The 25,544-nt window shown below is 41.7% G+C and overlaps 2 protein-coding genes, 1 long non-coding RNA gene and 1 pseudogene across 4 annotated transcripts; 1 reads left to right on the top strand and 3 right to left on the bottom strand.

Moving 5' to 3' along the window:
- Positions 1-638: 638 nt before the first annotated feature.
- On the bottom strand, positions 639-13,953 carry LOC103676342 (zinc finger protein 501-like). 2 transcript variants are annotated; one of them, XM_040629384.1, is made up of 7 exons: positions 13,524-13,951; positions 8,143-8,190; positions 7,569-7,654; positions 6,825-6,951; positions 6,150-6,230; positions 5,473-5,555; positions 639-5,010 (listed from the first exon to the last, which is right to left on the bottom strand). In XM_040629384.1, exons 2-7 carry the CDS (start codon positions 8,165-8,167, stop codon positions 3,742-3,744), a joined length of 1,671 nt encoding a protein of 556 aa, XP_040485318.1. In that variant the 5' UTR covers positions 8,168-8,190; positions 13,524-13,951; the 3' UTR covers positions 639-3,741. The 2 variants fall into 2 exon arrangements, with proteins under 2 accessions (XP_040485318.1, XP_040485319.1); XM_040629385.1 differs by lacking the exons at positions 7,569-7,654; positions 8,143-8,190 and having other exon boundaries at positions 13,524-13,953.
- Positions 13,953-21,202, top strand: LOC121102552. The gene is made up of 3 exons (XR_005834639.1): positions 13,953-14,085; positions 16,458-16,550; positions 21,101-21,202. It is a non-coding gene; the product is annotated as an uncharacterized LOC121102552 (long non-coding RNA).
- On the bottom strand, positions 14,710-17,170 carry LOC103676353 (annotated as a pseudogene).
- Positions 21,203-22,992: 1,790 nt separating the features above from the next.
- On the bottom strand, positions 22,993-24,068 carry LOC103676352 (olfactory receptor 7D4-like). The gene has a single exon (XM_008705516.2). The coding sequence runs from the start codon at positions 24,038-24,040 to the stop codon at positions 23,105-23,107; it is 936 nt and encodes a 311-aa protein (XP_008703738.1). The 5' UTR covers positions 24,041-24,068; the 3' UTR covers positions 22,993-23,104.
- Between the last annotated feature and the right edge of the window lie 1,476 nt (positions 24,069-25,544).

Raw genomic sequence — 25,544 nt, 5'->3', positions numbered from 1 at the left:
AGATGACTAGGGCAATAGTATCCAAAATGTATTTGATCACTTCTCAGTCATTGCTGCATATGGTGGTATGTTGTGTTAGGGGAGGGGAGAGAAGCAGGCTCTCAAACTGGAGAAGTATGTACTTAATTTATACTAGCACCAGTGCAGACCGATGAACACACCAGTACAACTGATACACTATTACCAATGAGGTGTTCTGTAGGTCCCTCAACTCACTGTTAATCAGTATTAAGCTAATGTTTTATCCTCCCCGCAATTCTCTTCTTCCTCTTATTCCCATCGATGTAAACGCTAACACCATCAACTCTAGCACCTGCGAACTATTCTTCAGTGGTTGTCAGACAGACTAGTTTTGCCCCCTACACCATAATAGGCAGTGTCTATAATCATTTCTAGTTATCACAACTATGCGCTGGCACCTAGTGCATGGATGACAGGGTTCTTTTAAAAGTCTACAATACATAGGACAGCCCTTACAACAAACTATTAAACATCAACGTCAATATTGATGTTTTGAGATCCTGGTCTAGACTATTGAGGGCTAATATTAAAAAATTTCTCTTAAAAAAATCCCAGCAACCATCAATTACATTATGGAATTAAAGATATTATCAGAAAGAAATCTCACAATCTCTTTCCATTTAGTCACTTTTTTATTGTTTAAACACATGTAACAAAATTCCCCATTTTAAACACTTAGGTGTACAATTCTATTCAGTTAGCATCAAGTATATTGGTTTTTGTGCGACCATTACCACTATCCATTTCCAGATGTTTTCATATTCCCAAAAGGATACTCTCCCCATTAAACATTCATTTTTCATTCTTCTATCCCTCCACCAGCTGCCAGTCATGCACTGAGAAAAGTAGTTTCCACCTGGGTCTTGTTGGCAATAAGAAAATAAAGGTGCAATTAACAAAGATAATAAAGGGAGAGAGGGGATGAAAGAGGATAGAAGACAAAGAATGAGGCAATATGTCAGACTTACCCTATGCAATATGCCACATAAAAACACCTAAGCAAAGCACTACTCAAATCTAAATTCCTACACTGGAAGTTCAAAATTATGTCACTGTGTCCAGGGTAGGATAGATTGCAATCACAAACTTTTTGTGAAAAATAGGGTAAATGCGAAAATATCTCTAAGAAATCTCATAATTCCATAAAATGACACATGTAAAACCGCAAGAACAGTCTGGATATGGCAAGCGCTTCAATTACAACCGTAGTACCCTTTTCATTCCACTTATGTGAAGAACACACCCAACTAAATGAATGTGAAAATCATGCCACATCTGATGTGCTTCATTATCTAATGTTGGACATATGAGGAATGGCTATAGGAAATCTGACCAAGACGGAAATTTGGTGCTGTAAGTTAGGAAGAAAGGTAACAAAGTAGTTACTGAAGAGGCTGTTGAGAAACAAAGACAAATAGAAGCAAGTCATAGGTACTCTGGGAATACAGGAAAATAAATACACCTACTACATGAGTAAAATAACCAGAAAACTTAAATTCACAATATTTGCATCTGGGGCCCACAATGTCCTCTTGGGTCTGAGGCCAGTGGCCCAACACAGACTCTCTCTCCTAGGTGGAGAAGTCTTCCCAGGACCCCCATTACATCCTTGTTGCCCAGGCTGTTGACAAAGGAGTTCAGCATGGGTGTGACCACAGCGCACATCACTGAGGTAACTGAGCTTCTCTACTGAGCTAGACTGCCAGGCTTCTCCCATAGGAAAAGGAGATCACAAGCAGTGAGACCCACAGGTGGGAAATGCTTCATATTTCTTATTAAGGAAGAGACAATCCCAGAGTACGAAAAGAGGATCCCACTGAGACGAAAGTCAGCGAGCATTGTTATTGGCACACATAGATGTTACTGATGGTGGTATCAAATTGATGGAATTAGGACTTGTGGGTTTTGAGATAATGTCACTTAAGGCCAGTGTTATTATATACTGCAATACACACAATGCAGTTACGACTATACCCACACTTAAAGAGAATCACTTCATATCTCAGTCACCTTCAAACACAGAGAGGAATGTACCCAGCTCACTTCTTTTTAGGTAGGCTCCACGCTCAGCCTGAAGCCCAATGCACGGCTTGAACTCACAACCCTGAGATCGAGACCTGAGCTGAAATCAACAGCTGGGACATTTAACCAACTGAACCACCCAGGTGCCCCTATCCAGGTCACATCTGATCAGGAGTTATCATTAAACTTGATTTGGAGTGTACTGCACTGATTTGATTAAGCCAGAAGGGAAGTGACAATAAGCTGCTGTACCCTCCAAGGCCACCCATGATGTAACTAAAGGCTGCTCAAGTGTTACAAGTATATGAATGTGTTAACTCAAAATATGAAACAAGGTTCTGATGGATTCTGTGTCTCTGTCCAAAGGCCACTTTCAAGAACTGCCAGTGGGGCATCAAGTATAACAGAGTATCAGGACGGGTCCTATTCACAAGGTTTCCTATGTCACAGCATTTGATGTGATGTAAACGAACCAGCGTGTCACATGCCAGCATGTCACAGGCAAAGGACATAATTGCTCTTCCAGGCTGTGGTGATTTAGGAACAAAGAGAACATTCTCTGTTCCCAGCCTCTCCACGTACTGCCCGAGGTTAAAAATACTTTCTAACCTAGTATTACGTGTGTTGCTCTCTTTCCAGGGCTATGAGATCAGGGTGTATAACCTCACCATTTCTAACGTCTTTCCTGACCCAGAAAGATCAGGTGTGAGAAAGAAACGGAGCATTTTCAGGAAACTTATAGAAACCTGATTATCCTCCCCCTTCACCAGCATGAGGCGCTGTAGATGGGACTCTGTGAGCAGTGAACTGATTCATGTGTTCACCATCTTCACACATCAGACAAGGTCAGTGTATCTAGAGGATCCAGGTGCCTTGTATAGCATCGAGTCTAACGGTGGCAGTCCCACGTGGGGCCAGGCTGCAAACCAGGCATAGAGACGAGACTGGACTAGCACGGCTATCAGGGCCAGAAAGCCAATGACCAGGGCAGAGTGGCACGTGTTCACAACAGATCTATGAAGTGAGCCTGTAAGCTGAGTCCCACACGTCTCTCACATTTAACAACTTCACTGTGTTCCTCCAGCATGGTTTGTAGGAGACTCTGATTGCTTTTCCACATTGCTTAACATCATAGGCATCTAACTAGTAAGTTCTTTCATGTACTCAATGGGACACCTGTGGGCCTTTCCACGTTCCTCATATTTATTCATACGGTTTCCCTCCAATGCGGCTTCTTTTATCTTTTGAAATGCACTGGAATAACAGACCTTGTCACACTTATTATGTATGTTAAGTCTTCAATCTATTGTGCATGTTTTAGGTGTTAAATCATGACTACGATGTGAAGCCTTTCCCACATTCCTTACGTTCAAGGGGTTGCTCTCTGGTATCAATTTTTTCCATGTTGAGTTTGGCTTGAGGAAACAGAGAAGGTTTTCCCTCGGTGTTTACATTCATACCGTTTATCTCCGGTGTGACTTCAAATGTGCAAGTAGTGAAGGCTTTCCCATAGTCCGTACACTTACAGGGTCTCTGTCTACTTTGAATTTGTGTATGTTTATGAAGCGTGGAAGACCAAGTGAAGCCTTTCTCATATTCCTTACATTAACACGGTTTCTCTCCAGTGCAAATACTTAAATGTCAAATCAGGAGGACAACACTAGTGAAAGCTTTCCCACAGTACTTCCGTTCATAGGGCTACTCTCGAGAGTGATTTCTTAAATGGCTATTAAAATATAAGAAAGTCCGAAAGGCTTCCCCACACTCACCACATTGAAAGGTTTTCTCTCCAGCAGGAGGTCTCAAACGTTCATTAAGATATGAGGAATTACTGAAGGCTTTCTCACATTCACCACATTCAAAGGGCTTCTCTCCACTGTGAGTTCGTAGATGTTTTTTAAGGACTGAGGGCCAAACAAAAGCTTTCCCACATTCCTTACATTGATAGGGTTTCTCTCCGGTGTGAATTCTCAAATGTACACTAAGTCGTGAGGAATTGGTAAAGGCTTTCCCACATTCCTTACATTTATAGGGCTTCTCTCCAGTGTGAATTCTCAAGTGTTCATTAAGAATTGAGGAACTACTGAGGGCTTTCCCACATTCCTTACATTTATAGGGCTTCTCGCCACTGTGAGTTTGAACATGTTTACGAAGGACTGACAGCCAAGCGAAGTGTTTCCCACATTCCTTACATTTATAGGGCTTCTCTCCAGTGTGAATTCTCAAATGTTCATTAAGAACTGAAGAACGACTGACAGCTTTTCCACATTCCTTACATTTATAGGGCTTCTCGCCACTGTGAGTACGAACGTGTTTACGAAGGAGTGAGGGCCACTGGAAGTGTTTCCCACATTCTTTACATCGATAGGGCTTCTCTCCAGTGTGAATTCTCAAATGCACATAAAGGCGTGAGGATGTAGTGAAGGCTTTCCTACATTCACTACATTCAAAGGGTTTTCTTCCAGTGTGAAGTCGGATGATGTGATTATTGAGGCACTTGGAATCTGCATAAGACTTCCCACATTGTTTACATTCATGGAGTTCTTGAGCAGCGTGTGTCTGCACATGCTCATTCTGGCCTGCTGAGAAAACGGAAGCTTTTATAAACTGCTTCCATTCATTGAACTCTCTTCCACTGTGAGTTCTCCTATGTGCCTGAAGGTGTGAACGACTAATGAATGTTTTCCCGCAGTCACTGCATGCAAAAGTCTTTTCTGCCACGCTGGTTCTCTCATACACTGTATGTGGAGTCCGGCTAAAGACTTTACCACACTGATTCAACTCAGAAAGTTTCTCTCTAGCAGAGTTTTTCTTTTGCAGATTAAGAAGGCCATTGTGATACTGATTACACTCAAAACTGTTCCCTCTATTTTGAGTTCTCATGTGTGTCTTAAGGTTTAAATGTTTACTCAAGACTTTGCCACGTTGCTCACAGTCAGAGAGTTTTGCTCCATGGCGGGTCCTTTCCTGTTGATGAAGGGATGAAAGTTGATGAGAGGATTTTCAGACTGATTATAAATCTCAACCTTATAATACAAGAAACATGATGATGATGACGACTCTTAGCATTTTCATTACATAAATACAGTTCCTGTTGATTTCTTTCAAGTTAAACCAGGGAACTCTTCTGCCAAAAACTGATGCCATCTACTCTTAAGATCATTCCATTAAAATTTCATAAAAATGTTTTAAAGATTCCATGACAAGTTATATATCTGGGAATGTGTACCTGTGGCATCTAAGGAATAATAATTTTCCAGACAGATTTGGATTATAAATCCCAAATCATCACATTCAGAGTATCTCTCATTCTCTGTTTTTGGTGAATGCCATTTGTCTCAAATATCTCACACTTGCACTGAATTTTATAATAGGACCACCAATCTTTTTTCAACGTGGAATGTAAGAAATGTCACATATCAATCTTACTTTTTGTATTTCAATGGCTGTTTTTCCTCCAAAAAAATCCTGGTGAGACGCTGACCTTTCAGTTTGAGGTTGTGTTTCCCATTCTGAAGTAAAACAAAAACACAAATTTAAGTATTTGCAGAAAGAAATCACAGGCTAAACAATTTTAAATTAAGACTCAGTTTTTCATGGAACACTACATCAAAAACTAATGATGTACTGTATGGTGACTAACATAACATAATAAAAAAGAAAGTTAAAAAAAGACTCAGTTTTATTTAATATTAAAAATGATAAAATAACAAGAAAAAAGGTTCACCAATTTGTTTATGGGAAAAATACAACAAGTGTGTAGGGACAGACTTCAGTGGCTTACTAAAAAATAATTTTCTGAAAATCAAACATGATGTAAACAATAACAAAATATTATCAAGGTAACGTATCATCAAGTAGACACGTGAAAAATACCTGGACAAGGAGGATACACCAAAATGATAAACTTAAAGACTTAGGACAAGTCATTTGTGCAATCATAGAAATTTTAAGTAGAAGACTGAAGGAAGTTGAAGATATCCAAAAACATCAGAGATAAACAGTTTCAGCCCTCTGAGACAAATGTATCTTAAAATTTTTACACATTAAAGTTGAAAAGATGCCATCCCTCTGATTGACCAGTTAAGTCTGTTAACAACACTCACCTTGGAAAACTCCCTTCTCCACTGTCCTCAGCTCTTGTTGTTCCAACCAAGCGATCAGCTTAGGTTTCGACAGTTGATATTCTGTCCACAGGAAAAGATACATTAACAGGAGAGCCTCATGCAAGAGATGACACAGCCTCTGATGAATCCAGAACTGTATTTCTAATGAAAGCAGAAAAATTATCCCGAAAGGACCACAAAAGAGGCAAATACTCCCCTTCTGTGACTAGAGTACTTATCTCTTGACCCCTGAAAGCCAAATTTGAATGTATGCACGTGTTCAAAAGGCATAAAGACACTTATTCAAATAGGAAATAAAGGAGATGAAGAAAGGGGATCTTCGTTCTGATGGGGAAACCACTAGAACAGTGGTCCTCAAACACTGGAGTGCATCACAATTATCAGGATGGCTTAATGAAACACAGAAGATGGGGCAACAATCCCAGCTTTATCATTCAAAACGCCAAAAGTGGAGTCTAAGATGGTAAATTCCAAACAGAGTGATGGTGCTGCTGTTGGCCTCAGGGCCACGTTTACAGAACACCCGCTGCATATTATGACCCATTAGGGCAGGGACTGTGCACCTCTTTTTTCCAATTATGTTCAGACAGGGCATCATCAAGGCTGGAAACACATGAAGTATATGACACGTATCTGGAATGTTGGCAGCCTTACCTACTGCGACCAGGTTCTGGTAGTTCTCCAGCATCACGTTTCTGTATAGGTTTCTCTGAGTGAGGTCCAGTAATAGCCACTCCTCCTGGGTGAAGTCCACTGCCACATCCTTGAAGGTCACTGCAATCTAAACCATCACACCCATGTTGGCTTGAGACAAGAAAGATCTACACCAACGTTCATGGGAGAATGAGGGTGCAAGACTCAATACCCCTGCAGGGCTATGAGATTTCTCATTATCCTCCCACAGGTCTATGCTCCTAGGTCCTCTTCTCCCCGCCTAGACTCACTCACTGCTCATCTCCACTCATATGGCTTTAATGGCACCTTTTAAGATTTTGAGTTTATCTCAGCAAAACCAGAGCAGTTCTTCTTATTTCCCTATATTGCAGCAGACTTCTGAGCACACTAAAGATCCTTGATAAGGAGTGTAGAATGACTAAATTCATTGAGAAAAAGGCACTTACACCTTCCTTACCACGGCAGAGCACCTAGCAAGGTGGAAACTTGCCCCTGGTATTCATGAGGTTCATAAATGATTAGTGAAATACTAAGATTATTTTCAGGCTACTCCCTTTTCAATATGAGAGTTTCCACTCCCAGGGAAAATGCAACTGGGGATCCAGTCCTTGTGTGGGGTTTATTTCCTGTCAGGAGCTCAGGACACAGATGTGCCTAGAAGGAATGTACCCACCTGGTAGATATAAATATGGCATTCTGTTGATTGATACGCTTTTTTATTACCTGTTGATAATTTTTCAGCCAGACAGCCACCATCCTTTCTGCCTCTCTATTTTCCTCAGGGAGAGAAAAAGGACCACTAGAAAGATCTTCGAGGAAAAAAAAGAATACGTAGAACACAGCATGACCATATTTCCCAGATTCACCCACCTGAAAATCATTGCATCATAGTCTCAGATTCCCGTATATCCCTGCACACTCAAGAAATCTCAAATTCACACTACTGCCATAAAATATCAGAGTGGCCCTGCCTCACCTGGAACCATAAAAGGGACATGCTAGACATAATGCCCATGAGGAAACGGGTCATCATCTTATTTTACAGGTATATGGAAACCTAATCCCTGGGAAATCCGATTCTTTATTTGCCCAAGATAATAAAACTCATCAATGGGATTATCCGACACCAAGTCCCAAACCATACACACAAGGAAGCTAACTTAGATAACAGCATTCTCCAGCATATTTCAGCTGTAACTGAACCAGCAGCCTGACTGCTTCGGCCCAGATCCCTGGGCCCTATATTATGTAGGGGTGACCTTTAAGAATCCTCTGAAAATGAGAATCAACGACTTACCAGGGGTCAGATCAATGGCTGCCATCCTGGGAGAGTGATGAAATTTGCCTGATGAGAAATTTGATGCCAAGATCACTTCAGTGCAACTTAAGAATCTAAGTAAATATGGCAGTCATTACTCTTGACACAGTGTTACCCAGAGTACTTTTCATATCAATCATTAATCAGTAAGCATTACTAATTCACCATCAAACATCATACATTAGCTCTCTGTAGATGATATATGGGAAACTCACCAAAAATGTTATAACCTTTGGCATGAAAGTCAGTAACAGCTATTACCATCTCCTGACGATAGATACATGACAGATGCCTGTCTCACTAGGAGCTGTACGTGCATCAGCTCACCTAATTATCATAACAACCCTTTACAATAAATGTCATAGCCCTATTCCATAGCTGATACAGCTAGATTCACAGAACTCTAATCATTGGTCCAATACCAGGCAATTAAGAAAAAAAAGAGAGCCACAGTTGAATGCAGATAGGCTTCTCTCAAATGTTTGAGATTCTGAGGTTCTTATTCCCAAATATGATCAGACATCATTCTAGAACTGCCCTGTCCATTTTGTGGCCAGAAGCCACATACACTATTGAGTACTTGATATGCAGTTAGTAAAACAGGATTTTGGATTTTATTTATTTTTAATTAAATTTTAAATTTAAAACTTCTTGCAGATTTACTTATTAGAAAACTTAAATATGTTTGCATAAACTTAAATACATCTACTTTCTCAACTGTATTTATTACATGATTCAAACACATAAAATACATCTGATGAAACTTTAGTGTCCAATGAATTCTGAATACTTGGTATGATGAGAAGAATTTTAAAAACCTCAATTCTTATATAGGTTACATGCTGAATTTCAATAGATGGGATAAAGTATATTATTACATATGATTTCCTTCTTTTTTGTTTATTGCAGTTACCGAAAAGCTTTAATCACATACTTGGCCTACACTTTACATTTCCATGGACCAGCACTGGCCTAGAATACTGCCGGATATTATGAAGAGGAGAAAAATGAAGTGTTTAACTTGGTTAACACCCTTGAGCTTCACTTGACGGAGCTTAGAGTGGCTTGGAGCCCTGTGCCTCCTTTTAATTTATCGTAACAGGCTTATTCCTTTGTTCTTTCCACAAATAATTAAGAAATTGTGGTCTCGTGCTAGGCACTATGCAGAAAACACTGAAACATAGAAAATGTTCTGGGGGGCACCTGGGGGGCACAGCGGTTAAGCGTCTGCCTTCGGCTCAGGGCGTGATCCCGGCGTTATGGAATCGAGCCCCACATCGGGCTCCTCCGCTATGAGCCTGCTTCTTCCTCTCCCACTCCCCCTGCTTGTGTTCCCTCTCTCGCTGGCTGTCTCTATCTCTGTCGAATAAATAAATAAAATCTTAAAAAAAAAAAAAAGAAAATGTTCTGGGGCTTAACGGCCCAACATTCCTAAGGGACAAGATAGTCAATTATTAATGGACACATCTGTTTATCAGTGCTTATGGAGCAAAAAATCAAACATGAGAAAATAAAAAACGAATGGGGATATCAAGTCGGACCAAGATGAAACTCAGAATCTTAAATCCACAAGACACTAACTCTCCCTTATCAGGAAGTCTCCTGCCCTTTGGTTTCTGAAATGAGCCTTCCTCTGCTTAAAAATACTGAGGAAACCTCACTTGGGGCACAAGTCTTAAAAGGAAATGCTCCTTCTCTTCAAGATCCACCCAAACCACCTGCTACTGCCTCCAGTGACATAAGGAATTCACAGTCCAGAGTAACAGCGATACAACACTGTGCAAGGCAAAACAGCCTGTACAACAAAACAGTTCCAACTAGGATAGTATGTAGAAGAAAACTGGGTACCCTGTGGGGGAATAAACGGTAAGCATGCCAGACCCATAAGGGTGGAATGTAACAATAAACTGGGCCAAATTCATTGACATGGGGGCACTTATTAGACAGTCTGTGTTTAATATTTACTAGCTCATGGACCTGGAGAAAGCTCTAACAACTTACTTGCTTGGATGGTACCATAGACTCAATGGTGACCTACAGTAATGAGTTCACATGCCAGAACTTCCACAACAAAACGTGAAGGAGCAAATCCTAGGGAGATAGCAATGTGGCATTGGCTTTATCCTGTGTGATACACAGCCCCATTCCCCATTCTACGTTGAGGGAACAGAAGATTCTCCACAAAGGTACGGAGAAACCGATAAGTGGACGGCTTCCATCCTAGAAGCCTCTGTGGTTATTCTCCATGATAGGTGAGGTATGACTGTAGGGGCTATACCATCACTGAGACGAACTCCCTGGTTTCAATGCGGATGATGAGAAGCCAAAGTAGCAGAAATCAAGTAGGCGGCACTTAATTGCCAAAGACAAAGTGGGCACATGAACCACCAAGAGCAGTGGGAATGAAACAGGAATCAGAGTGCTTTGGCCTGCAGAGGTCTCTAGTGGTGGCTCACTGATCCCAGCCTAATCGGTCCCTTGCAATGAAACAGATATGCACCCTATTACGGCAGAAGTCAACAAGCTGCTCTAACAGTCCATACAGTACATTTTAGGCATAGCGGGCCAAACAGTCTCTGTGCTAATATATACTCAAGTCTGTTACTGTGGTTTCAAAGAAGCCATAGAAAATATGTAAACCAATGAATATGGTTAAGTTTGTCTAAAACTATATTTACAAAAACAGGTGGAGGGCCAGATTTGGCCCAGGGTCCAGGTTTGCCAACCTATGTACTAGAATTTTATTTGATGTCTGTAACAAGTAGTTTCAAGTACAGTAACCAAAACTCTGACCTGACTGACCACAGTGGAACAGCACAGCCCGCTATCCAACTTCCAGACATAGGCCATATCACAAACATAGAACTCCTTCAAAAAGGAAGGATCTTGCACCATCACCACTATTCATACTATAAACCTTCCTACAGATTCTTCACGAAGGGATGTACAGTCATTTACAAGTGACTATGCATGGGGGAAAAGGAAACAGTCTCTAAGAGGACACTTAAGGCACTAATTCCTGAGGATCCAAAATATCATTGTGGCACACCACCAAAGTGGAGACTTATGGTAGTCAGGTGATTTTTTAAAAAGTCTTAACTTCAATGAACTCACACTGGACCCAGCTGCAGTAAGCACCCACCCTATGTTTATTTCTCTCCCCAAAACCTAAATATATAGTTGGAATTTTTGGCAACCCGCCGAATTCCTTTATCTCTGACCCATAGGGTAAGGACCACCATGGTAGGAAAAGCTAAAAAGAGGATCCTGGAATTCCCCACCACTGGACAAAATAACCCAGAAACAATGCAACACTGCAGGGGGAAATGCAAAGACTAATGCCAACGTCAAGACTGGAAAACAGGGGATTGGCCCTGAAGAAGTAAACTATGGACATCAACAATCACCCCAAGACCAATTCCAGAAACCTAAACTAAACCTAAACTGTACTGGATTGACATGTTGTATGTATTTATTTATGTGCATGTGTTTGTTTATATATATTAGCCATTCACTTCTTCCATATCCTTCCCATTTTCATTAATATACAAGTTATTACAGGATAACATTACAATTTATTCGTTAGATAACTAACTGATTTTTGTGAAACTGTAACTAAATTTGAAGAGCATTTACTATGGACTGTGGGGGAGATAAAATGACTCTTCCTGATGTACATTTATAACTCCTCTATGCAACATAATCTGAAGTACATATCACCCACAAAATAGTTAGTGAAAGATCTTTTGAAGCCTCTGGCCCTGAAGCTGACAAACTATCAATCACAGGGCTGTTTCTGTAAATCAAGCTTTATTGGAACAAAGCCATATCCATTTATTTACTAAGGTGTATGGTTGCTTGTGCACTACGAAGGCAGAGCCGAGCAATTCCGGGCCTTAGAGCCAACAAATCGTAATGCAGTCACTGAAAGAGGACTGCAACCACCTCCATTTTGACCTCAAACTTTCTAATTGATTAAGGTCTTCTTTCCAGCTCATTTCTTAACTCGGACAAAAGTCCAAACGGGCAAAGCATCCCAGATGGGAACTGAAACTTCCCGCTCAAGCTTTAAGGGCTGCCCTGAGCCAGCAAGACCCCTTGTGATTGACTCCAAGGCAACGACTGACCGGATTTTCTTTGCTCACCTGAGGTGCACACTGACCTTTGTTCCACATGTTCCTTATAAAAAAACGGAAGTATTTTCAGAACTCTGGAGACCATCTCTGAGATGCTAGTTCCCTCTCTTCCTGGTATCGGCCTCACTGATGTATATTTCTATCTTGTTTCACCACCACTCCTTTCTCTATCTTTGATTTTGTCAGAGACCAGTGGCTGAACCTGGTCTCTTAGAAACCCTGAGACAGGTGCTCTTGCACTCCTAAGCCCCCGCTGCATTACTACCTCGGCCGTTTCTGACAGAAGTCTATCTACCTCTGTACTGGACCCGATTACCATATTACAAAATTACAAGATAAAGAAAATATTTAAACACACCATGGATATAAAACCACAAATATCAGAAAGTATGAGTTTCTCAAAGAACATGTGACTCAAGTCAGTATTATGAAGAAATAATAGCTCTGCTCTAGCTTAAGAGACTGAAAGAAACAATTGTCATATATGAACCTTGATCATGTCCTAGATCCAAAAGCATATTTTGAAACAATGTGTAAGATTTTAATTTTTACAGAGCAGACATTAGATAACATTTTTAATTTTGGGGGGCAAAATCAATGTGTTATTTTAGTAGCAAAATGTCCTTATCTTTAGGAGACATATTACCAAGTATTTAAAGGCCAAATATCATGCCTGCAATTTATTTCCTTTTTACTCTCAAACAGTCCACTAAAAAATACATTTCTTTAGCCAGAGAGAGCAACCATGCAAAATGCGAAAATGGGTCAATCTATTTCGACGCACAGCCATAGCAGTAGTATTTACATTTCCTTTAGGGTTAAGATCCTACGAAACGAAAATGTCAGGAAAATACACACTTAATCCAAATGTCCTATAATTGTGAAATTCAATTATTCTTAAAGTGGGGTAATAAAGCCTCCATTCTTTTCTCCAGGAGTCCCCTGGTTTGAAACTTGGTGGGGATGGGCGGGTTCGGGAGGGAAGGATGTTAAGGTAGATGAAAACTGTTTCTCTTTAGTACAGACTTGTGGTGTACGTGTATATAACTGGCTACTGAAATACGCACACTACAGACATCCGAGCAAGCATATTACCTTCCTACTAAGATACTGTGTGTCCAAAATAAAAGACGAGCGTGACAAAGCCACATTCTCAGGTGAAACATTCTCTTCCACACGAAAAGGAAACACAGGCCCTTGTGAACCAACTTTCCCAATGCTCACCGGTCAGGTCCCAGAGGAAACGAGGACGCGGGGCGGAGTCTGGGTCACTCCCAACAGCGGAAATTCCTTTCCTTCAGGAGAAAAGTCACAAAGGTCGCTTGCACAGCGGATACAAAGACCCCACGGAGGCGCCCTCACAGCAGGTCCATAGAGGCTCCAGGCGGAAACCGCCGGCCCCAGCGGCCTCTCGGGCGATCTAGGCGGATGCGAACCCGCGCGGTCCGGCCCCTCAACAGGCCCATCGGCGACCCTGACTAAACCTGTCCCTGGATTCCTCCTTCCATCCCTCCCCTTCACGCCACCCTCACCACAGCCGGCCCCTGGTGACCACTACCATCCCGAAGCGCTAAACGCTGCACGGAGGACGCAGCGGAAGAGACCCCGGCGGGCGTGTGACGCCGCTTCCGCTTCCGCTTCCTGCCGGGGCTCGAGGGGCGGGGCTTCCACCTCAGACCGCCAAACTGTGGTTCGCTCCCGCGCGAGCTCGGCGTGGCGGGCTGGGCTGGGCGCTTAGTTTGAGGCGTGGATGCGGCTCGGAGGACGCGGCTGGAGCTGGAAGCAGGTATGTGGGCGCGACTATGGGCGGAGGGTGGGACCCCGGCGCGGGGACGGGCCGGAGTTGCGTGGGGCGAGGTTCAGCCCCGGTTTGGGCGGTGGAAGGACCCCTCGTATTCACCTCACAACCTGCACAGTGAAAGATTTCCTGCCTGCCTCCCTGCACATCTTAGAACTTTTACGGTCGCTGCCCCATATCGATAAGCCCGAGACCCCAGCAGTCCATCCCGTTTGGGGGCCTTTATTTCCTCTTAGTGTCATTTACGTCGGACACCCTCCTAAGCTCAGGTCGTTGACGCCTTTGTTTCATTGTCATGACATTTCCTGTAAATCTTTTTTCTGTGTCAGGCATGTATATCTGCTTTTGGTTTTGTGGCATAGCACTGATGCCAGGCATTGTTGTCGTGTTCACGCAGGGTTATAAAGTCTCCCCGGACTCTTGTTTGCTGTGGTGTTCATTGGGTGGCCTTTGTGCAGTAAATAAAGATTTTTTTTTTAAGATTTTATTTATTTGACAGAGAGACACAACGAGAGAGGGAACACAAGCAGGGGGAGTGGGAGAGGGAGAAGCAGGCTTCTCGCTGACCAGGGAGCCCGATGCGGGGCTCCATCCCAGGACCCTGGGATCATGACCTGAGCCGAAGGCAGACGCTTAACGGTTGAGCCACCCAGGCGCCCCTAAATAAAGATCTTTTTAAACACGGTTGGGTATCCCATCTATTCAAAACTATGGGGCGGGGGGGTAATGGACGAAATAGGTGAAGGGGATTAATAGGTACAGTCTTCCAGTTATAAATAATTAAGATAGGAGGTGTAATGTACCCACTTATGGATTATAGTCAGTGTAACATTTCACCATTCTTTGTATTGTGACAGCTGTTAACTAGACTTACTGTGGTGACCATTTCATGAGATGTATATATGTCAAATCACTGTGTACTCCTGAAACTAATCAAATATTGTATGTCAGTTGTTCATCAATAAAAAGAGAAACGTCTTGTTCATGCACATCATCAAATGTGTTTTACGCATTGATTGAATTGATAATCTCTGTTATGTTCATGTTTCGTCTTTTATTGTACAAACATTTGTTTTTTTAATATATCCAAAAATGTCAAATTTATTAGTTTACATCAACGTTGTAGAAGTTAAAGTAAATAATTAAGTTGTCTCATGGACTGGAAGGTGACTTATTAATCCCTCTCATTTCCAAACCTCATCAAGCTGTCACTATGTTTATAAAATAAGTCAGCTGAATGCTTGAAATCTAGATGAACTTTAAGATCTTCAGTTTGTCGTGTTGAATGTTAATGGTATTGACATAAATTAATCCCTTCAGATAAATGTGAATTTTTATGTTTGCAATAGTCTAAGCATACTTGAAAAGCTGTTTTCACAGTCATCACAAGCCTGAGGAAAAATTTTAGTATGTTCAATAGCAACATGCCTGTTACCATTCACATTAAGTCTACCTGGAAAACCACATACTTGACATACAAAGAAGTTTTTACATTTGTCAAAGGGAATTTTGCTGGCGCCTGCGTGGCTCAGTCAGTTAAACATCCAACTCTTGATTTAGGCCCAGGTCATGATCTCAGGGTCATGAGATCGAGCCTGTGTCTGGCTCCACACTCAGTGGGGAGTCTGCTTGAGACTCTCTCCCTCCTTCTCCCTCTGCCCCTACCCCCCACGTGCCCTCTCTCTAAATAAATAAATAAAATCTTTTTCAAAAAAAGGTAATTTTGCTTAAGAGTCTGTGCTGTCCATGTTCTCCATTGTTATACTAACACTTAGTTAATTTACATGCATGTTCATTTACCACATGGCTTTGCGAGTCTTCTGGATCATTGGTTTCACATTGACAAAACTGACGCTAGTACTATTCATCACAGCTGTGCTCCTGGAAATGTAGGTGGAGTTCACTGCTTGAAGATAACTGTTTATCGCACTGCTCCCAGCAATAAAGGTCACTAAAATGGGTGTCTGCAATGTGCTGGCTGAGGTTCTCAAAAATCACTGTTTTATAACAGTATTTACAAATGTAGGGATCCTCTTCATGCAGTTTGCTGTGTTCAATCAGAATCATGTGGGTAGAGAAACTTTCCTTGCATATTTGACACACATTTGAATCAGTACCTTTGTGCTTCGGCATCATATGCTGCTTTATAGCAGAAAAATATTTGCTGTTGAACTCACAAAGTTCGCCTTTATAGAAGTCACTGCTATTAGCTCTCAGTAAAGGCCAGTTCTGCTGGGCAGGCACATTCAAAGCTTGGCTCCTGTCAAGAATTTTGCAAACTTTAGCTGGTGGCTCCTCATCAGTTTGGTCTTGGAACCTCTCAGAGGAATTGTTTTCTGTCTCTATATCATAACCTTCAGAAAGTGCATGCACTTCTGCAACAACTGGAACATCTTCAGCAGTGTGAACTTCTATGGGACTCTCCTCTTGAGTGTGTTGGTTGACCAGTTCAGGTGAGTCACACTCTTCATCACACACTTCAGTATCAGCTCTTTTTTTTTTTTTTTTTCCACAAAAGGTAGTGTGGTCTAGAATTCTCAGTACAGGACTGGGAACCAGGTAGTTATGATTTCTATATCTGGCCTTGATTCCATCTGTAAATTTTGGCAAATCATTTGATGTCTGTGTATCAGAGTCATCATCTTAGTTGTCAAAATATTTTAAGTCTGGTTTTCTCATAGAACAAATACTGTAACTGTCAGAAAAAAATTCCATTGAAGCCATCTGCAATTCTGCTTATTCCAGAGGAATCTAACAAGAAGAGTGTAATGTCTTACTTTTTCTTGTTTTAGGATATTCATTCATATCTTTTCAATTTGGTATAATTCTTAATAGTGTAGTGAGAAGAAATGAATTGCAAGGAAGCCTTCACAGTTGCTAAAAAATGCCAGGACCCCAGGGCTGCAGCACTGTGGCCCTCATGCTCCTGGCACTGCCCCAGCCTAGCCCCTCTGCCTCCTGCATGCCTCACACCCTGCTCTCCAGGCCCCCTGTACAGAGGTATAAGTGTTACTTAGGCGAAGAAGTCTGGTTTTTTAAAGATTTTATTTATGAGAGAGAGAGAGCATGGGGGTGGGCAGAGGGAGAGAATCTCAAGCAGACTTCTTGCCCAGTAAAGAGCCTGATGCAGGGCACGATTCCACAACCCCGAGATCATGACCTGAGCCAAAACCAAGAGTTGGACCCTTACCTGACTGAGCCACCCAGGCGCCCCCAAAGAAGTCCGTTTTTATTTTTATTATTATTATTTTTAAATATTTTATTTATTTATTTGACAGAGATAGAGACAGCCAGTGAGAGAGGGAACACAAGCAGGGGGAGTGGGAGAGGAAGAAGCAGGCTCATAGCAGAGGAGCCTGATGTGGGGCTCGATCCCACAACGCCGGGATCACGCCCTGAGCCGAAGGCAGACGCTTAACCGCTGTGCCACCCAGGCGCCCCAAGAAGTCCGTTTTTAAAAGACTGCATTTCTTGCCTTAATTTTAAAATCTCTTTAAACTATAGATTGTATTTGGATTTTATCATTTTCTTCTTAAATATATTTAAAGACACTTAAATCTCTAATTTGCATGGACTGTATTTTGACATGTAGTATGTGGTAGTGGATCCAGTCACATTTTTTCCTCCCGAAAACATGACTAATTGTTTTAGTACCACTTACTGATAAACTAATTGGCATACTGAATTGGAATTCCACCCTTATTTAAAAAACAATTTCTTATAAATACCTGTATCAGTTTCTAGAACTCTTGTGTACTAGTAATGTGTTTATATATAAACATATCTCACTCTTGATATGGTAGCTTTATATATTTTAATGTTTCATGGTAAATATTTGTTGCATGTAACTGCAGTATGTATTTAGCTTAGCGTTCTTCACAGGTCAGCTGGTAGAGCATGCAGACAAGTGGTATTGGTATTAGGGTCTGTGCATTTGAAGGAGCAAACACTTCTTTCAGTCTTCAGAGGCTGTTTTCTCTAGATAAAGACCTTCTCCTGCTGGGTTTCAGGCCTGGGGGTTTTGCCTCTGGGGTCATAGTTGAGTTGGGTTGGAGCCATGTAATACAGCTGCTCCTGGATCTATAGTACAATCTGTGGTTGGAAATCCTATTAGTAGAGAAGTGAACATTGTCTGGTCCCTGGGTAGACAGGACTGCCTCCAGGACCTCGGTCAGTAGGACTGGCCCTGGGACGAGTGTTCTCTTCAGGATCCACAGGTGGCAGGGCTATTTTCCTAGTTGTGTAGAAAAGTATGGCTCTAACTAGGAATGCATGAATGACCCCACAACACAGCTGAGAGGGGCTGGAGCCATGTCATAGAACTGCCTTAGGGTCCACATCCATGACAGAGTTCCGTAGGTCTGCCTCAGTGGGCACTGATGGATGAGTCTCCCCCTGGATCTCTGAGTGGGCATGATTCCTCCTACATCGTGGCTCAGAGTGTCTAGAGCTGGGTTGTGGGCTGCTTCAAGATCTGTGGTCAGACCAGGTCAGTAGGTTTGCCTCCCAAGTCACAGATGGACACATGTCCTTCTGGATTCTTATGTGGAGAAGACCACAGATCAGAGAGACTGGTGCTGGATCACAGGCTGGCTGCTCAAGGTCTGCGTCTCAGAGTGAGGCCAGCAGCCTGTTACCTGAGAGGCATGGGTGGATGTGTCTCCTTCTGGGGCCTGAGGGGTGGTGCTGGTGCCAAGGCCAAATGGGGCTGTAGCCAAGTCCACATGAGGATATGGCTGTTTCCCCATGTGTGGCTGGGACCATGGTCAGCAAGCCAACTGCCTGGGCGTAGGTCTTCTTCTCAAAATGTCTTTCCTTGTTCTTGGTCTCTACTAGGGCTTTGTAGTCTTATACATGAATTCCAAAACTCCCACAAATGGAGAGGTCTCTAGAATTTGGAAAAGGCAAGTAAACAGACTTCCTCAAGCACCTCCAGAAAGAAAGCAGCACTGCTGATGCATTTTAGACTTCTGACTTCCAGAAATGTAAAATAATAAATTTGTGTCATTTTAAGCCACTAGACTTATGGCAATGTTTTACAGCTTCAATAGGAAATTAATACACCTCTCTTCCAAAATATTCCCGTCTTATTGCCACTGGCTAGGTCAGGTCCCCATCACCTTTTCCCCTCGACTACTTCAACAGTCTCCTAAATGTTCTCTGCCTCCAATTTCTCCCACTCAGAGCAATCCTAAATTACTACACCTGTGATTATAGCATGGCCCTAGCGTTCCATTGCTTTCAAAATCCTTGGTATGTCAAATTAGATTCTCTCTCTCTCTCTCTCCCTCCCTCTCTCTCTCCCTCTCTCTCTCTCTCTCTCTTTTTTTTTTTTTTTACAGCAGAGTGAGTAGGAGAGGGGAAGGGCAGAGGGAGAGAGAGACTCTCAAGCAGGCTCTGTTCCCCACACAGAGCCAATGCAGGGCTCAATCTCACAACCCTGAGATCGTGATCTGAGCCAAAATTAAGAGTCAGATGCTTAACCAACTGAGCCACCCAGGCGTCCCTCAAATTAGATTCTTAATAGGCTGTCCTCCATCTACATATCTTAGTTTATTTAATAACTCGGTCATCAGTTCCATATATCCTCCTGGAATGCCTTAGTCTTGAATTTTCCATGTTTGTGTGTATGTAGTTCCTTTCTCCTGTAGTTCCAGCTCTCCTCTCTACTTCCTACCCAAACCATTCTTCGGTTAAATTTCTACTGATTATTTGTTACCCAGTGCTCAAGAGTATTGTCCCATTAGAAGTTTTTGCTGAATCCCAAGTGTTGGTGATGTGGAAAATGTGGAACCATCATTCATTGCTCGTGGGAATGTAAAATAGAGGAGCCACTTTGAAAAAACAGTCTAGCAGATTTTTAAAAATGAAACATCAGTTTACCATGTGACTCAGTAATTACACCATGAGTTATCTACCCCAAAGAAATGAAAACACATGTCAACACAGACATGCACATGCAAAAGTTCATAACCGAATTATTCATGATAACCCCAGACTGGAATATCCAAGTGTCTACCAGCTGATAAGTGAATAAACAAATACAGGTATATTTATATGTTTGAATATTATTCTGCAGTTATGAGAAACAAAATACTGATATGAGTTTTCCGCATAGATAACCCTCAAAAATCCATTATGCTAAGTGAAAGAAGCCAGAATCAAAAGACTACATATTGTATGATTACATTTACATAAAATATCTAGAAAAAGCTAATTACAGAGACAGGAAGCAGATAAGGTGTTAACTAGGACTGAGGTGGGAGTGGACATTAACTGCAACTGGAGACAAGGGAACTTTTAGAGTGATAGAAATGTTCTAAAATTGCATTGTGGGGGCACCTGGGTGGCTCAGTCATTAAGCATCTGCCTTCAGCTCAGGGCATGATCGCAGAGTCCTGGGATCGAGCCCCACATCAGGCTCCTCCGCTGGGAGCCTGCTTCTTCCTCTCCCACTCCTCCTGCCTGTGTTCCCTCTCTCGCTGGCTGTCTCTCTCTCTCTGTCAAATAAATAAATAAAATCTTTAAAAAAATAAAATAAAATTGCACTGTGGTAATGGTCACAGAAATTCTATAAGTTTACTCAAATTACTGAATTTACATTTTGAATGGGTGAATTTCATGGTATGCAAATTATAGCTCAATAATTTCATTAAGTAAATATTTTCTCTGGATACTCGAGTCGAAAACTTTTACCTTTCTTTTCAACAGGTTGTATTACCCTCACAATTCTGTATTGTAATTTTATTTACCTCTTTGGTCCTCTCCTCAATTTGTACACATAGACAATAATTAAACACTGCTTGAAACTTAGTGTAATCAAAGTAAATTGAAGCCACCCCAATATTGCTGAAATGTGATGATTTTTTCAGTAGTTTGAAGGTCTAATTATATATGGAATACTTGTTTTTTGTTCAGTTTGGTTTTGTCCCAAAAGTTACTAGTTCCATCCGTGATATTGTTTTAATACCCATCACAATCTTTACTACCTCACTTCATTTAGGTTCCTCAGAAGAAGACATCGAGCCAACGATTCATTAGCACATTACTGGAAGAAGCAAGGAACAAGGACGTGGGTTAGGGAGAGGGGAGGTGATATAGGGAGGAAAATACATCCAATAAAATATGCCCTAGTCAGCTCCCACAACAACTGAGCGGTTTTCATCCTGTGGGGAAATATTGGAAAGTGGTGCAAAATGGAAATATGAGAATTATCTTAGCTAATTGGTGAAGAAGATGGTATACTTCACACCTTTCCATCAAGAGCTGGCCTTGGTGGGGCATAATTCCCTGTTCCTTCTTACCCCATGCACCTGTTGCTGAACATTTGCAGTCAGATTGGTATGCAATGGAGAAAGTGAAAGGATCCCTGGGAATGGAGGAGAAATGCTGACAGCTTCTACTACTACACTCCTCACTGCAGGCTCATTTTTATCAAAATTCTTTTTTTTTTAAGATTTTGTTTTTATTTATTTGACAGAGAGTGCACAAGCAGTGAGAGCAGCAGGCAGAGGGAGAGGAAGAAGCAGGCTCTCCACTGAGCAGAGAGCCTGACATGGCGCTCTATCCCAGGACCCTGGGATCATGACCTGCGCCAAAGGTAGACACTTAACCAACTGAGCCACCCAGGTGCCCTGTATCAAAATTCTTTTTAACAAGTGAAGTGAATTCTGAATACATTTCACAAGTGTGGAACTACAATTCCTGATTACACCTACTGTGAATACTCTCCCCCCAGAATAGTCTTAGTCTATTATAGTCATTATTACATGTATTAGGATCTTGAGGATGTATCTAAAAATCACAATAATGGGAAATAAAGGTCCAATAGAACAAAGAATGGGCAGAGGATAAGAAGGAAAGAAGGAAGAGGAAAGAAGACAAATAGGAGGCAATATCTGAGTGATACGCAATACATTACCTACAAACCTGAACAAATGAGGGACACCTGGGTGGCTTAGTTAAGTGTCTGCTTTCGGCTCGGGTCATGATCCCAGGGTCCTAGGACCAAATCCCGCATCGGACTCCTTGCTCAGCGGGGAGCCTGCTTCTCCCTCTCCCTTTGTCTGCCACGCCGCCCCCCGCGCTTGTGCACTCTCTCTCTGACAAATGAATAAATAAAATCTTTATTAAAAAAACCTGAACAAATGAGATTTCAAATCAACATCCCCACTTTTGAAGTTGAAAATGACAGCAGTGTTTTCAGGAACACTATGGTAGCAAACTTAGGAGTGTGGGCTCAGAGTCAGGATTCCACATCCCAATCTCAATCTTAAAAAAGGGAAAAAGTGAGAGAAAATATCTTAAGGAAATGTCAAGATACATACATTTACAGATGTAGAGCAACAAGTACAGTATTGATATGGCAGGCACTTTGGTTATGAGTATTGTATGATTTCCATTCCATTTCTTCCAGGGAAAAGCAAATGTACAACCAAATTAAAGTAAAGGATATCAGCATTCCAGAGGACCATTTAGGAGTAAACCATACTAGCACTTGATATAAGCACTTCACATCTAAATATTGGAAATCTCAGGAATGGCTATAGGAAAGCTGACCAAAGAATGTTATGGGTTGCAAATAGGGAAGAAAAAGGAGAAAAAGAATCATTGAGGAGTTTGTTAAGGAGAAACCAACATAAAAACAAAACCTAACAGGGGCACCTGGGTGGCTCAGTCATTAAGCGTCTGCCTTTGGCTCAGGGCATGATCCCAGAGTCCTGGGATCGAGCCCCACATCAGGCTCTTCCGCTGGGAGCCTGGTTCTTCCTCTCCCACTCTCCCTGCTTGTGTTCCCTCTCTCGCTGGCTATCTCTCTCTCTGTCAGATAAACAAATAAAATCTTTAAAAAAAAAAAAAAACCTAACAAAAGCAAACCCATGGGTACTTTGGGAATATAAGCAATGAGGCCTGTCTTTTAAGGAAGGAAAAAACCCAGAAGATTTGTATGCACAATATTTGCCTTTGGAGCCCACAATGTCCCCTAGGTTCTGAGGCCAGTGGCCCATCATGGACAAAGGGCTCCTCGATTGTGGAGTCTTCCCAGGGCCCCCTTCACATCCTTATTCCTCAGGCTGTAGATGAAGGGATTCAGCATGGGGGTGACCACAGTGTACATTACTGAGCCAATTGAGCTCTGGGAAGAATGAGTTGCAGAGGGATTGAAATAGAGCCCCAGGCTTGTCCCATAGTACAAGGAGACCACAGAGAGGTGAGACCCACAGGTTGAAAATGCTTTATATTTTCCTGCTGCAGAGGATATTCTCATTAAAGAGGAGACAATCAGAGAGTATGAAAAGAGGATCCCAATGAGAGGAAACACACCCAGTATGGCAGTGGACACATATAAGAAGATGTTATTGATGAGGGCGTTAGAGCAGGCCACCTTGAGAATCTGAACCACTTCACAGAAGAAATGTGGAATTTCTGTGCCTGGACAGAAGGTCAGCCTCCTCATCAGTAGGACATGAATCAGGGAGACCCAGAAAATGATGAACCAACACACCAGAACCAGCAGGCCACAGAGTCGTGGGTTCATGATGACTGTGTAGTGCAGGGGATGGCAGATAGCCACATACCGGTCGTAGGCCATCACAGTCAGGAGGAAACCATCCATTCCAGCAAAAATCATAAAAAAATACACCTGAATGAGGCATCCAGTGTAGGAGATGTCTTTGCTGTGTACCTGGATGTTTACCAGCATCTTTGGAACGGTGGTAGAGATGAAACAGATGTCAACAGAGGACAGATTGGAGAGGAAGAAGTACATGGGCGTGTGGAGATTGGAGTCAGAGAGGATAGCCAAGATGATGAGCAGGTTTCCCAGTACAGTGACCAGGTACATGAACAGAAACAAACCAAAGACCAGGGGCTGCAGTTCTGGATCATCTGAGAGGCCCTGGAGGAAGAATTCTGATACTCTGGTATGATTTCCCGCTTCCATGTAGCCAATGTGCCTGCTAGAGAAGGAGTTGAAAGCAATATTCAGTGAATAGCCAACTGGCACATCAGCCAGTCATCACCTTTATAATAACACCGTTAGGTGGACATCTTTCACCTTCCATCAGTCCTTTCAAAGGCAATAATTCATTCACTCAGCTCATTTTCAATCTAAATGTACTTAGGTATCCTTTTAAAAATTTAGCTTACATCTCTATTTTTTTTAAATTTCTTATTCACTGGTCTAGTTCTATTTGAGGCAATGGACATAAACCAATTTTTTCTATGATATGAGCATTCAAAATAAGTGAAGACTTCAAATGTCTTTCTTTGATAATCTCCATAATTCAAATATCTCTATACTATTTATACAATATGTATTCAACTCAAATAGCCTTAATTCGATGAGGTGATGCTTCATATCAATGTGACGGTTAACTATTGTCTTATTATTTTTCATCCTAAATATGTGGTTACTGCTATTAGCTTCTTTGTGAGGATTCAAAGTGCTCTTGTACACAGTAGGATGTCAATAAATGATAGCTATTTTTATTTGTCAATCCCTTTGGTAGATAAATATCCCCAAATTCAGTATAGAGCTGTGATTTAGAACATGGGATCTTGAGTCAGTCTTTCTAGAACAGAAATTTGGTCTACCAACTTATTCTCTGTGTGACCCTGAGAAAGTTAGTTAATCTCTTGTAGCTGCAGATAGTACACTTCTACAATGGGAGTGGTAAATATTCCCTATGCTGTAAACCTGGTTAGTGAATTAAATGAGATGGTGCATGTAATGTTTACACTGTGATTCTTGTGATATTCTGTGGACACTTGAAAAATGTGAGCTTTTGTCCTTACCATCACAATAAATCTGTCTTGTATGGCTATTGCTTATCAGTATTAAACTGAGACAGCCATCAAAGATGGAATTCTGATCATTAAAAACACAATAGGTCTGGTACCTCTTTTGACCACCTTCCAGCACTTCTCATAAATGAATAGCCTATACCTCCCTCTTTCAGATACCACCTGCCAGGTGGATTCTTCTAAGAAGAGAGAAAAGCAGGTGTACTACATAGATAATAGGGTGAAACAGAAGCACACAACTATTAAAGTAAAATACGAAGTTTGTGTGGGAGTGTGCGCCCCTGTGTGCTCACTCTGGAGCAGGTGTCTGTTGTATTAAAAATCAGCACTTTCTTTGCAAAAAAAAAAAAATGATTGGTAGATTTGATTTAAAATAGTCAAAAAATTCTGTAAAGGAAATTATCCTTAAATAATTAAAAGGCAAAAAAATTAAAAGGCAAATTTAACATGAAAATTAATGTTTACATTATCATGATAGAAAGGAGGTCCTTGTTATTCCTAATGTCTAGAGATTGTAATTAATTAAAGAGAGAAAAAATATTGAGAACCAATTTAGTCTGAGGAGGTACATAGAAGTCTTTTCTGAAACAGGTATACTTGAGCTGCAGGAGGAGGGATGGGTAATTGTTAATCAAGGGAAA

The sequence above is a fragment of the Ursus maritimus genome, unplaced genomic scaffold (assembly GCF_017311325.1).
Source record: "Ursus maritimus isolate PB19 unplaced genomic scaffold, ASM1731132v1 scaffold_14, whole genome shotgun sequence".
NCBI classification, from domain to species: domain Eukaryota; kingdom Metazoa; phylum Chordata; class Mammalia; order Carnivora; family Ursidae; genus Ursus; species Ursus maritimus.
The sequence above is the reverse complement of the archived record's forward strand: the minus strand, read 5'-3'. Positions and strand labels throughout refer to the sequence as shown.

What these genes read in the sequence shown, in the direction of transcription:
- LOC103676342 (XM_040629384.1), bottom strand. Translation starts at nt 8,167, where the DNA reads ATGGCAGCCATTGATCTGACCCCTG. An exon ending in CCAGAACCTGGTCGCAGTAG is followed by an intron (nt 6,231 to 6,824) that starts GTAAGGCTGCCA and finishes TCCTGTGGACAG; the next exon opens with AATATCAACTGTCGAAACCT. An exon ending in GGAGAAGGGAGTTTTCCAAG is followed by an intron (nt 5,556 to 6,149) that starts GTGAGTGTTGTT and finishes GTTTTACTTCAG; the next exon opens with AATGGGAAACACAACCTCAA.
- LOC103676352 (XM_008705516.2), bottom strand. Translation starts at nt 24,040, where the DNA reads ATGGAAGCGGGAAATCATACCAGAGTATCAGAATTCTTCCTCCAGGGC.